The sequence below is a fragment of the Anarhichas minor genome, unplaced genomic scaffold (assembly GCF_050575085.1).
Source record: "Anarhichas minor isolate MPS153535 unplaced genomic scaffold, ASM5057508v1 ptg000062l, whole genome shotgun sequence".
Lineage (NCBI taxonomy): Eukaryota > Metazoa > Chordata > Actinopteri > Perciformes > Anarhichadidae > Anarhichas > Anarhichas minor.
The window spans coordinates 8,576,371-8,590,611 of NW_027466508.1; the positions used below are offsets into that span (position 1 = coordinate 8,576,371).

The 14,241-nt window shown below is 42.3% G+C and overlaps 1 protein-coding gene across 1 annotated transcript in view; it reads left to right on the forward strand.

Moving 5' to 3' along the window:
- Positions 1-11,244, forward strand: part of LOC142933696 (protein diaphanous homolog 3-like) — a 152,860-nt gene extending 141,616 nt beyond the window's left edge. Inside the window, exon 29 of the mRNA XM_076077896.1 lies at positions 9,613-11,244. Within this exon, the coding sequence (XP_075934011.1) occupies positions 9,613-9,983 (371 nt within the window). The 3' untranslated portion in view covers positions 9,984-11,244. The remainder of the gene's footprint in view (positions 1-9,612) is intronic.
- The last annotated feature ends 2,997 nt before the right edge of the window (positions 11,245-14,241 follow it).

The window sequence follows — 14,241 nt, forward strand, 5'->3', positions numbered from 1 at the left end:
TGAATCACCTTTTGATGTCAGGACAGTGGTGGGTGATTCAATCTTGTGTTGCATTGTAAGTGTGAAGAGTTGAACACTGCCTGAATACACTGGTGTTGCTAAACAAACACTCGTATAAAGATCATTCATGAATATCCGAGTTTTAATAATGATACCAAAGTGAAGCTTTTTGTTTTTTAATCATATTTTACATTGAGAAATACCAACATTTCATACACAAAAGAAGCCAAACCTCTTAACTAGTCAATCTTGTCTGAACACAAGTCGCAGTAGAAGAACTTTGCCTAAATAAAAGATGGCAGACATTGATACAATTTTATATTTAAATGAGCAGCCAATAAAAAACAAGATTAAGAATCCACCCAGACATTCAATGCCCGCTTTCTGCACCTGACTTTTTCTATACTTGCACACATTAAAGTCTTTACCAGATTAGTATTGAGGTTCAATACCAATCCCTACTTGTATATACTTGAATATATGACAATAAATCATATTTAATATACTGTAACTGGATTGTACGGAGGACACGGAAAATAGTGGTAGCACAGCAATTGAGTCAGAGTCAGTGCTGCAGTTTTTCAGGTTCTTTAATCAAACAAACTCCATGTAACACAAAAAAACTGAGTCCAAAGCTCTTTCACAAAACTAGAAAAAATAAACTCTTTCAGCTGGGCAGCTAGCCGACTTATCGGTTTCAACTGTCTCCCACCCTGGAGCTCTTGGGGAGAAACGACTGCGCTCCTCTCACAGCATGTCCTCTCTGATCAGCTTCCCTGCATCACATTGGTTCCCCTCCCTGATGAGGAGATCAGCTCCAGGTGGGTCTCCTCTCACACCTGATCCCAATGCTCTCCTGAGGGAGTGGGTGGACTGCTGGTTATACCTCCTACCTGGATGTTGGCAAGTGAAAACCGGTGAAAGAAAAACACCAGCAATGTAAAAACATGAAGTTTTCATGTGGAATTGTAACCATGTTTTGTTCCAAAGTTAAGCACATCTCTTTTTGATCTCAAAGGAACTTATCAGAAAACTCATGGGGGGGGGGCTGAACATGTGTTATGGATACAGATGACTTTTGCAGTCTCTCCATAAACCACTGCAGTCCGTGTGTGTACAGCACACAGGAGTGTACCGGTTATGCTCCTCATCCATCATATAAACTTCTCCTCAGTCCACCAGTTCATTAATCCGTGTTACAGACTGATTGGAAGCTAACCGAGAAATGTGTGCTTCTTCTGTGTTTGTGTCTGTCCGCGGACGCATTTGCAAGTGCGTGGCAGCTTCGTGTCTGGAGGCGTGTGAAGGATCAATATTTTACTCTCCCAGTGTGACAGGTGTACACTGCTGGAGAGAGCGGCTGATAGAAACCCTTAGTTAGTGTGAAGCCACCGAGGGGAAATACATATGCATTAGACTACGGCTGCTGGGGATATTTACCAGCAGTAACCACACAAACAACAACAGGTAGCAGAGCCTGGAACCAAGACATGTTTAATTCATGCCAGAGGCAGCAGAGTACACTGGCTGTACACCTGTATCAGTGAAATAGCCAATGCGTATTAGAAAAGGACTGTGGAGTGTGTCTGTCAGGCTGTCTCGCTGTGTTTGTGTTGTGTGTGTGGGAGACAGAGGCAAAGAGAAAAGAGACAGAGACCCCAGGAAGTGATGCTGTCCCTGTACGAGGAAACATTCTCAGTCCATTACCCTGCATGTAGGTATAATTAGAGTAAAGCAGGACTAAGAGCCCGGGCTGCTACAACCATCTGCCAGGTGTATTTCCTCTTTGTAATACAAGTGGACAGATTTGTTTATACTGTAAAAGATCTTTCTTTTTCTTTTTTGCATCTTTTACCCTATTTGTTACAGATTGCATATTTGTATAATCGCTGACCATGGCCTGGTACAGCAGGTTCATTAATACATGAATGCATTTTAACAACTTGCAGGGATGTAAAACTTGCTTGAGATGGGTAATTTACAACGCTTAACATGGTGTTGCTCCTCCCCTCTTTCGGAGTTATGTTACCGTGTGGCAGTGCAGTTGAAAGCGGGGGAAGTCATTATTTCTGGAAGATGCTATTTCTAAGCTGTTAAAAACTATTAATTTAACTTTTAAATTTCTTTTCCTCCAAAAGCACGGTGCAGGAGTGTCATCATCTCTGGTGTGTGCATGGTAAACATTTAGCAGCCGTTACACTATAATGATAATGCTAGTTTGCTGTGACATTGGAGATGTCTGTGTTTCGTAATCACAGTGCATTCAGCTGTGCACTATTTGTGTCCACAGTATATTAAGTTCATTGAAGATGGCTGTCCGTCAAACGAGTCGCCCCCTGAACAGGCCACTAGACTGAATTTGACAGCTATGTTTTTTGACGTGTGATGTCTCGGGAAAAAACATCACGTCGCCGGCATCCGACAGTGGAGAGGGTGAAGGATGTGGTCCATAAAAACAGAAGCTTGGTATTGTTTACTTTAATCATCTTCTCAATAGAGCATCCTCTGCAGTTTGAGACAGTAGTGTGTGTGTGTGTGTGTGTGTGTGTGTGTGTGTGTGTGTGTAGGGTAGCCCTCCTAGTGACAGTAGGACCAGGCTCGCTTTTGAGGCATTGTTAGAAGCACCAAGGCGTGTTAACGCGATGTCACGCTTGGCTGCTCCCACAGTGGCTGGGGTTCACACCGAGGGGCAGAACACTTGAGGGACATCCAGCTCAGCCCTTTCATATCCTCCACATTGGCCTTTTTTTTTGGTTTTAAACAGTAAACCACCCCAACACCCCTGGCCCCTCCCTGCTCACTTTGTCATGTACACTTGATTTTAATATGACTCAATCATGTCCGTAAAAGCGTGGCGGGCGATATGTGTTGACATGTCTTTACGAGTGTGTCCCTTGTGTGCACATTTGTCCCTGTGCGCAGACCGTTGCCACGTCCAGTCAAATAATGTTTATGATCGCCATGGATTTGTTTGTAGGTGAGTCATAGAGGTTGACCTATAAATGTCAAGAAACCGCCCCCACTCTCTCTTTTGAACCAGTCCGATTCTTATCTAGGCTCCATGCACATGTTCATAGATTACTTCCAAGGATGTGTGTCACCATTGTATTTGTGGTCATTTTTACACTTGAAATAACAGACTGTACTTTTGTCTCCCAACATTATTAAACAACTAAAAGTCTCTCCGCTTGTGTAAGCTGTACTCAAAAACACATGAGCAGCATCATACCACAGTGGTGATTGTGAAGGGCCAACAATGTTCTCTTTTTGGACTGATCATCACTGTCACTAACTGAAGATATGCACTTCTGTCAGGCTTGATAAGATGTAGTTCCATGCGCCTCGGGCTGCAGCTAATGATTATTTTCATTATCAATTAATCTGTCTACTATTATTAATCTAATAATCATTCACAGAGCCCATTGTGTTAACATCAAATTGTTTATTTATTTCCAACAGTCCAAAATCCAAATATATTCAATTCAGAACAATATAAAACAGGAAAAAAACATAATTTTTCAATTATGAAAACAGACGTTGCTTCTCTTTTTGTTGATGATCCACTGATTGATTAGCTTAACCAACCCCCCCCCAAAAAAAAAGTAAATGCCATGATATTGTTGTGGGAGAATAAATGCATACAAGAGGACAAAAATAAATCCAAACCCAGTCATGAATACACACCGTCACACATGCACCTAAAAGGCTTCCAGATGATGTTGCTTTTCTGCTAACAACATGAGCCATTCTTCTGCATTTACAAAGATATTCGGGGTTGTTAACTATGGGAGAGGAGAGACGGAGGAGGGGGTCAAATCACAGCTCAACAAAGCAAAAACACTTTGATATGCATAAGAGCAGGACAGGCTTCACTTACCTATAACGGCGCTGGTTTTCACATTATCCACGGGGATTGTTGTAGGGCTCTTTCAACAATCCATTCCCACACCTCCTTTAATTTCTCTTCCTCTGTCTCCTTATTTCGCCCTCTCATTTTCATACTCTATTTCGGTCGAGTCCAAATCACAATCATTGCCTCCAAATCATTGTCCTGAGGCTTTTTATTCTGCCCATCCTTGTCATCATTCTCCCTCATCATCATCCCATTTCTCCCACTGTTGCCCTCCTTCCACTCTCCTTTCATTGTTCGCTGCCTCTCATCCTTTTTGTTAATCCAGCGTGCTGTTTTTCCATGTGACAGACGCTAGGCAGACCGCTCCGCACACACACACACACACACACACACACACACACTGTTAACTATGACGAACAAGCAAGGGACAAACCTTCAATGACTGGTGTGTTGCCAGGTAATGAATGATCTTTAATTACAGCCAGCCTAATGCACACAGGCAAGCTAACAAGCTGTCTGCTAACCTTTTACCTTTTTAAAACGCTCACAGGGGGACATTGGAGCCTCCGCACATTTCTGACACCATACTTTTTCAATCCTCTGCACGTCTCCTTTCTGTATGTACAAACGCATTCAATAATAGTAGCTCACAGCGCAGTATATACACGGTTTTACACTCACAAAAAAAAAAAAGTATGATGAGGTTGTTTTGCATCTTACCTCAGTGGTGATGTACAGCCATCTATTAGAGGGGAGGAAGTTGGGAGAGTTGCAGCCCTAAGTGGAAAAATCGACTGCAGGCCAGACTCTTAAAGCGATCATGCTTGGCACCAATGACTGAATAGCTTCTCGAATATGACGATTTGCTCACTGTTTTTTTATTTTTATATTAAATCGGACAAAAATAATATCAATGTCAAGTACAGCCTTGGAAACTCGTGCGAAGGATTGCTCTCTATTTTCAAGAATAAAGGAATAATCTAAGCAAATAAGCGATGGTTTAGTCAATGATTGAAGTAATCATTGATTATATTCCTAGTTTAAAACTTTGGCACAAAATAGATTTTTTTGTTCCATATATTTGACCGATCCATGTGCAGTAAACTGGCCCCAGATGCTCCACTTATGGATGCAACAAAAATAAAACAGGGCACATAGTCATCGTTAGACAGAACATGCAGGAAACTGCCACGCCAGCTAGCTGTGTTGTGGTTTTATGGCGGCTGTGGAAGTGTGCGTTTGATCTCGCTAACTTCAACTTGTTGTGTCAATCACTGCGCAGAGAGTTAGAGGAAAAAAAAAAGAAAAAAGGCACTTCACTCTCTGTATTTTTCTGAGTCTGCATGACTACTCTCTTCTTAAAGTGATCAAATACTGCAAACTTCATAAGAACGGAGAGACGGGGAGGGAGTGGAAGATGAGAGGAGAGGCTCATCTGCATCTGTATTAGCAGCAGCAAATGCAAGTGGACCAAATGATCTGACGAGAAGAAAATGTGAATTCCTCTCTGCAGCTATTTGCAGATTGGAAAAAAAAAAAAATAGAAACACTCAAACAGTATTGGACAGGGCCTTTTACATTCCTACAAAATGCCACCCTATCAGACATTTAATAAACCACCATGGTTCCATCTTGAAGTTCCTGATGACATTCTCAAACCAGTCAGAGCGGACATTAGTCTGCTTTGTTTGAGATTTGACTTGTCTCATGCTGCAACAGAACCAGTGACAGTAACCGGTTAAAAGGCTGAGGGCTGTGAGACTTACAGTTTAAAGACACATTTTACAGCAAAGCTGTGAGAGACACAACAAACCCAGCCTACCAGCTCTTTTATCAATGTTTTTTTCAAGTGTTTGCCTTTTCCAGTCTGCCTCCCAGCAAAGTTAAGGGTGGCGGCAGACTGAGGACTGTGATAGACTGCAGTTTAGCAGAATCGCAATGTGCAATGTGTTTTAACAGACATACAGAAAATACCAATCTTCAGGCTTTTTTTTTTTTTTTTTAACGTGTTGACTGTTTCTCTCCGGCCTCTTAACAGCTCCTCGTGGAGATGAGTTCATTGTCACCTCAATGGTGGCAGGTGGTTTGGCTTTAACAGTCAGGAAAGAAAGAGACAGGCAAACACTGCTGCAGTCTAGACTTGACTTTCTGTCTCTCTGCTGAGGCTGTCTGCCTTCTAACTTCTCCCGACTTCAAGAGAGCAGAGGAGGAGGAGAGAGATGAGTAAAAGCTCATCTGTATCATTTGAAGCAGCAAGTATAAATGGAGCAAACGGTTTTACATGAGGAAATGTGAACTCCTTTTTGCTGCTATGTGCAGATGGAATAAAACCTCTCACTCTTTTCTAATATTGGACAGGGAAGGTTTTCCAATAGACCATCGCGGTGTGAAGATCAACTGCAACGTTTTTGGAAAATCGATACAAGAGTGCAAGAAGTTACTACATCACTGCACAGATCAAAAATGTCCAAATTGATCAGGTTCTATTGGGGGAGGTAAAAAGAATCCACCGTGTGCTACACTACCAAAATGCTGACAAAAGAAATGCAGCATGCAAAACGCATCAAAACCGTGTAACCTTTACATTGCCTTCCCCAACTTGCTCTTTGAAGAGAACGGCGTGCTGCAGGAACAATAAAGTGCTGTCGGAAACATGCCTGGAGGAGCAGTCAACCCGAGGCAAGCTGACAACAAAGCTTGCAATGCCAACTAACCCTACTCGCCCCTAACTCCTCCTGGTCAAAGGAAATAACTGAAGCAAGAAGCTATTTTGTTTACAAGGACATGCACACATTTGGTGTTGTTAAAGTGCTCGATTTAAATGGATGAAAGTGACCCTGAAATGGCGATAAACAATGTCCAGATGTCAACATTTAAGTGAAAAATGCATCCCTTTGGCGACTGTCCAAAATGTTGCCCTTTTTGTCCCTGCCTATTGTTAACGGAGAACCCATGTCATGCATCAAGGGTCGTTAACAGGTCTTGGGGAGTGCTACTTCTTTGTGAAAAAGTTGTATAAAGTCTTTAGTGGCGCTGCGGAATCCGATAAATTGCCTCAAGTGGTGTCACCTGAGTCTTTAGAATCTGGGGGTGTGGAGTTAGAGTTCACTTCTGCTTGATGCTAGAGGCGAGGTTAGCCGCTATTAGCACAACACACCCAATTCTCCGACCAAACAGCCTGCGGTCAAGTGGAATTGTGGGTAATGTAGGCGCCAAAGAAAAGGAAGGCTTGGAATTTGAGTTATTATCTCTGGTTCTGCTGCATCAATTTCAATAATTTTTTGACTTCCCATTGTGAGTTTAACAATATTGTTTGATTGCAATGCTACATAAGTGTAGTACTCTTTTTACTACTGACAGTGTGGCAGTTGATATCATTTTAGGTTTTTTTTGTACTTGTTAGTGTTTTTAAATAAGTTAATGCCAGTCTAAATTCAAAAACTTTCATTTATATACAATTGAAAGCCAAGTTTAAGCAGAATTGAAATGCATTAACTCTCAGTGTGATGATTTGTTTGTATCTGATTGCTTATCCGGTATCTAAGTCTGTGTCTAACTGTGTCAGAGGGATAAATGCGCAGCCCCACCATCACAGCATGTTTTCAATAAAAGGCGACGGTTTTGTCTTCGAATTCCACTTGACTCGTTCTCCTAAAGAACCAGTGTCAGTTGTTGGTTAAAGGAGTACAACCTGCGGGAAGAGACATGCTTTACATCTCTCAGATGTGTTTTACACCTGAGATGAAGGCGTACACTGAGAAGCTAGCGAGGCTTCAAAGGAAGGGGCAGCTAGGTGTCACAGGCGGGAGTGTGGAGAAACCGAACCTCCCGACTCTTTGATCAGGTTCCCCACTAAAGGGCCAGCGGTCGCACTTTTGGACAGAAGCTTATATTGAAGTGTGGGGTTTTTAATCTCTTTTTTGAGTGTGGATTGATAGGTTCACGCCGATTAGAAAAAAGTAAAAATGTGGTAATAAATGCTAAAATAAACAAGATGCTGATGTTTGAATTTTGACATTAACTGATGTCTGATAATACCCGCCAGCATGTTCTCTTTCTTTCTCTCCAAGAAGACAGCGATGGCTTCAGTTAAAGAATTCGACAGAAGTGTAAACAAGATATTAAAATGTAAATTGCTGATAACACATTTGATCATTTTCTCAACATCAGAAACTGAGAGTGTGTTATTTGTAAAGGAAATGTGTGCTTGTGAGATATTGGACTGATCCGAGCAACAAAGACCCACACACAGGGAGGGGAGGGGGGGGTGTAGATGACAGGTTTTAAGAGGGAGGAGAGAGGAACCGGATGGGATCGGGGAGCACCGGATCGACAGTGGGGGAATAATTGTCATCTTTTTAAGATTGAGACTGCAACAACAGTAAGAGAGAGCAAAAGAGGGTGAGATAATGAGAGGAGACTTGCATTTGCAGCTGTGGTAACTGTTCAGTCACAGCAAGAAGGCAACACACTCCACTCATTTCATCCTTTTAAAATCCCCCACTGCCTCTTGTTTGCCGAACAAGTGTGTGTGTGTGTGTGTGTGTGTGAGAGAGAGAGAGAGTGTGAGATCGTTGGATTTCTTCTTGTCTGCTCTCTTTCCTCCCTTTATCCTTATTTATTTGTCAGAGGTTGTGTTCAGGGACGTTCCTTGTCATTCGTCAGCGTGGCCCATAAAACACACTGTCATGACTGACTGGCCACGCTCCAAACTCATTACCGATTGGCTGACAGAGCGGGTCGCTCTGTTCTGCTCTGATGTGTTTGACTCCTGTTTGCCAGACATTTCAGGCTCAGGAAATTTTAAATGCGGTGGTGTCTTTCCCCGCGTCACTCCTCTCAGCCTCACGCTCAAGGTCACATGAATATGGATTCACCCTCTCCTTCCAGCACACATACTGATGATGAAGTCTTAGATCTACTCAGAGGGATTGTAATTCAGAACGCAGGTCTGATCTGGCCGTCACTGTGCTCCACTGACTGTCTGGGGGTGTGCTTTAAGTCGGAAAACCAGAGGAGAAGAGAGGGCGGCAGGCGGGCAGGGGGGGGGGGTAGGTGAGAGAAATAAGAAAGATGAAGAGGACTACTGTAGGAGCAGAGAGCTGAGATGAAGAACGGAGGAAGGAGAATGGATGATAATGGGGGAATCAGGGGAGGTGGGGCCGGGCGAGAGGGTGTCATGTAAGAGAAAAGGGAAAGAGGACTGGGAGATTGGAAAAAGGAGACGCGCAATGTTATTGAGTTTCTGTAACGGTTGATCAGCCATATCCATTTCATCATATTGAGCTTGCTGCTTGCCACAGTCTGCTGCAGGAAACGTGTCCTCATCAGCGGATTCACTTCCAAGGCGTGTGTTTGTGTGTATTCATTCTGACTAACGGTGTGCACAGTGAGCTCATGTGGTTATGTGTAGCTTTGCTTTGTTGCGCATATGCACGAGTGCCTCGTCATTGTTTCCTAATGCTTTCTGTATGTGGGGTGTCCGTGGCTCAGCGGGTCGTACTTTAACCACAAGGTTGACTGTTTGATTTTAACGCATGTACCTGTATGTATAAAACAATTTATATTTGCTGCAGAATGACTTCCTGTTGTATTCCGCTGCTTGTTTTTTCTTTTTTCTAATTCAGTCTGTAATCTCATTAACCCCTTGCTTTCATTTACTTAAAGGAGTCGCTTCTTCTCGCTCTCCTCCCTCATGCTCACAGTTGTGCTCACTGCTTTTGTCTCTCTTTTTTTTTTTGTTTTTTTTTTACTCACAGAAAACAACAAGGCACCTTTACAAAGGTCTCGCTCTCGGCAGAATATAAATTTAGGTTCAGCGGTGGTGAAAGCTCCCCCTGCCAAGGAGGCCCATAACGAGTCTGAGGGCCATCCATCAGCAGCCCGGGCCAAGGCTGCTGCGTGTTCGGAGTCGGGCCGCAGGTACAAGAACACCCTGGGCCACAGCCGCTGGCTGGACAGGGAGAGGGTGGTGGAGAGAGAGACGGTTAAGCCTCCTGAGAAAGAGATGCAGCTTGAAGCAGAGCCTCCGGCCTTCCAGACGTCGTCCGCTGGTGCTGCCGTCAGCGACTGTAGCACCAAGGGAGAGTCCGATCTCGAGGCTCTGCTGGCCAGACTCAGGGCCTTGTGAGGTTCGTCTTCACATTGTCTCTGAAAGGACACACGGCATACAGTATGTTTGCGCCCACACACACATTAACGCACTCTGAATGTGACCAAAAAGATTTCGCTTCTCCGCTTTTGTAAACAAGCAGAAAATGTAGTCAGTAAGACAACGTTCTGAAAGAATTGCGAGGCATGAAGGGCAATTAAATTACAAGTCTTAACGCTAAATAACCAAACAAGGATTTTTTTACATTTGCTTAAATTTGTATAAATCCTAAAAGAGAATTCAAGTAGGTAGAGGACAGTTGGTCACACCTTCGCCCACATAATGTCCTCAGAGGTTTCTTCACGAAATAGATAATATATTTTAAAGTAAATAGTTATACTTAAGCATATTTGTGTCAAACATTACAGTTCAGAAGTGAAAAAAGCAGCCCAAATAGATTCAGCAGTCTCTGTCTGATCCTGTAAAGTGCACTGCCAAAAAAATCATTTATATATTTATATATTCCTAAGAATTGGAATGTATCAGTTTTTCTCTGAAAGTACAAGATGTGATGTAGTTAAGCACGTTCTTTGTAATCCGGTAGTATCCAATTTTATACAAAGATTAAATCACAATTCTTTTCACATTGGCATTTCCTATCATTACCTTTTACTGTGTCATTTATTTTACACCTTTATCATATTATCTTGTCCTACCTGCATTTTAGTTTTCAGTTATTTTCATATTCATGGTACAATTAAAAGCGCTTAAGCTTACATCTGCATTTATTACTTTCTGTATTTCATTATTTTGTGTCTGAGTCTTTTCCATTCCTGTGATGGGGTGTCTTTTATATTCAAAGTATTAATCGAATTGTTTGTATTCAAGAAAAAATAAATAAAGTTATCTGCATTCTATAAAACTACAAATATATATATATATATACACAAAGGACCAATACATGCAAGTTATTAAATAGGATTGTACTTGCAAGATATAACAGCAATTGGATGTCATCGACAAGTTGATTTTGGTTGTACTAGACTGCTTTGTTTCTGTGTCACTGGCAGTGAGAACATGTGTACACAGTGAGAACAAGTCTGCAGAATGGGAACACTATCCGAGAGTATTGTTCAAAATGTGGCACAAAAGCAACGAGAAAGTTCATCCACCCTCAAGCTAACCACAATTGATGCTGCCTTCCGTCTCCTATCTCCCCAAGATTACTCGTATCCTGAGCATATTTGTTGTATTCACTCATTTTTACAGAAACATTTACAATAAAATAAAACAATAAAAATGTTTTGTCGTCTTTTTTTATCATTAACAAAGGTTTCAAACATATGACTGATATTATACATTCCCATGTCTGTGTGGCTCTTAGCGTTTATTTTATTTACCAAGTTCGTGTGCAGAAACATCCTCACAACATCCTCAATCCTCATATTTGCATTGATCAAGTAATCGGCTTGATTAGCAACAAGTAGGACTTCAATATTCAGCCTTGAGTTGTATATGCTTGTAATTACTTTGGGAATGAGTTTGCAGCACTTGCCAGATGAAAAGAGCTAAAGACCGACTCTCTGGAGGCCCAAGGGGCTCAGATCATCTGTGCCCAAATTCTCCCAAAGGATGACTCACTCTTCTTTTTTCCCCCCAAGTTTTCAATTCATGTTCTGTACGTTCCAATACCACCATACTATGTAGTATGCCAGATAAAGATGTATTATGTCCCAATACATGGTATGTCAAATGCAGTATCACTACTGCATCCGATGGCATTTAGCAGAATGCGAGCCAGGATGCTTTTCTGTCTATTCTGACCCACGATCGCAGAGGATATATGAGCAAGAGAGTCAAAGGTCAAGGTGCAATGTTATGAGAATGTCCCACGGATGCTGGCATGCAACAGTGCATACTTTGTAAGGGCAGCTGCAGTACGTACTATAAATAAAAAGTATGCGATTTGGAACGCAGCAAATATTGCGTTCCCCCCTCCCCCACTTTCTGCTGTGAGGGTCAGTTTGATGTAAATGTCCTCATTCCATCATAATTGGACAATCTGCTGCTGAGAGAGAACTGTGCGTGTTACTACATGTCTCTTTTGTAAAGATGTGCACATATCGGTGGACCATGGTTGCTGGTTTCAGCCTGTGAATGACCTTTGTATAGTGCTCTGTTAACTTTTACCACTCGCTTTTATGAGTGAAACAATTCACTCATAAAGGGCACTGTGCTAAACATATGCTTCCTTTAAAACATCTGAAAACTAATCCAAAAATCCCCATATAATGTGGTTATACTGTAGACAGAATTGAGAGTTAACCCGCTATCTGACAAGGTTCGCTTGCTGTAGCCTGTCAGATGGTGAATATCTTCACCACTGCGAGAGACACAACTGTCCCCATCTGGAGCGGTGCCAGAGACGAACACCTGCCCGGTGATGCACTCAGCGGTGCACTTGTTGTTGTTGCTCCTCCAGTGGCCTCGATTCAGCTTTAGCTGGCCGCAGTCTGCTGTTTCTTGAACAGTATTCAAACCACTTTCTTTTAAGGGTTTTTCATGGTTCTCTGCAAGAACAGTCACCGTCTTTGATACGTCAGCTTTTTTTTTGTAAAGCTGCTGCCTCTGCCTCAGAAGAGAGTTCATTTGTGTTGTTTTCTTTTTCTTTCCAATGCCACGGAGGATTATCTCAGTTTCTGTGTCGCTGAAGTCCTTTTTTTCAGTTTCCCGAATGTTATTTTGATCTATGATATTCTGTACGTGGGTATTCTTCTTTGTCTGACATTGTTTCTGAGGACGTGGCATGTTATTAAATACAAGTTAATTAATGTGCTGTAAACATTCTTCTGATTTACATACATTAACAACACACCAGAATTCAGAATGAATAAATTAAGCATTTTATCCATCCTGCTTTTTTGTGCACTGTTCTGTAATTTACAAAAACGTTGGCTTTCTTAACTGGCACAGACGCACATGAGTAGTACAATGTTAATTAGGCAGAAGTACATTTTGTCCAACACAGGAGTAGGAGCCTGGAGCTGCATGCATATTGGCAATACATTCTCTTTAATTGCCTGTATGCTGTCAAGATCTAAAACAAAAAATTAAAATTACACATTGTCACAGCATCTGTGCAGGCCTGTTTCTCTGGAAGGAGAGCGGGGAAATGACCAGCTAAACTCATAGACACTACAAATTGAGAGGAGAAGCAGAGCATAAGGAGGGTAGGATCTTGTTATGGTGAGGGAGCCTTCATTACTCACAGGCCTGTGTTCCAGCCACGAGGTTTATCTACGGGCTCAATAAAGAGGAGCAAAACATATTGTGTAGCAGATTGCAATCTGGGCTCCTTTTGATTGGAGAATAAGTTAAAAATGTGTGTGAGGATTTGTCGAGGAGGGGGAAAAGTACAAAGCAGATCGACAGATTTGTCACCGTTTCTTCAAAGAGTGAGCTCTCTGCTGTCTACTGTACACATCTTGCTGGTGAATTTGATGGGGCAAAAAAATCCCTCTCCGTTGTCTGGCAGAATCATTTTGTAAGATACTGCTGATGGTGTCAGTCACAGTTGTATCAGGTGGTTAGGAGCAATAACAGGAGCAATACAGCCCTGTTTCTTATGTTCAATCCGGGCAGTGTGGTGTCCTTGCATTGTTGATACAGGCTACATAGTGAAAGAAGCAGCTCGGCAGCTTCTGCTCTCTATTCAACCACAGCCCTGTGTGATCATACAGCATGCACACGTTCACTGTAGTGAGGAATGAAAGACCGAAGCACAGAGACTGTTCGAAAAACAGAGGTTCTCAGATTCCTTGAATGACACTGCAGACCCCCTTAAAAGCCTCAATAGCTAAATTTCGGGCGATCTCTAAAAACACAAGACAGTTATCAGTCACTCGCAATAGTCACTCAAATATATTTTAAAAGCCATATTTCTCACCCCGCTGTCTGTACGTTTAGCTTCTACGTGAAAGATTTGTTGTAGTTGCTCTGTTCATCAATGCAGAAGTCTTTGAGCTGTTCCCAAAACGTTTGCTCCCCACTTCAAATCAATTGAAGTGCTCAGAAACTGAGTTTGTGTCTTTAGCATGTGCCGTCTCCTTTCTGTTTTTTTTTTGTTTTGTTCTCTTCTTAACTGTGAAGCTGCACCACAGCGCATGACTCTGAGGCAGAGCCTGACTAATCATTGCACAACCAAAGCGGAGTCACCTTGTTGCTGGGCTCAGATCCAGGATGAGACAGTTATGGTGGTAAACCGACACCCTAATAGGGGTCACCCAGGGACAAATCG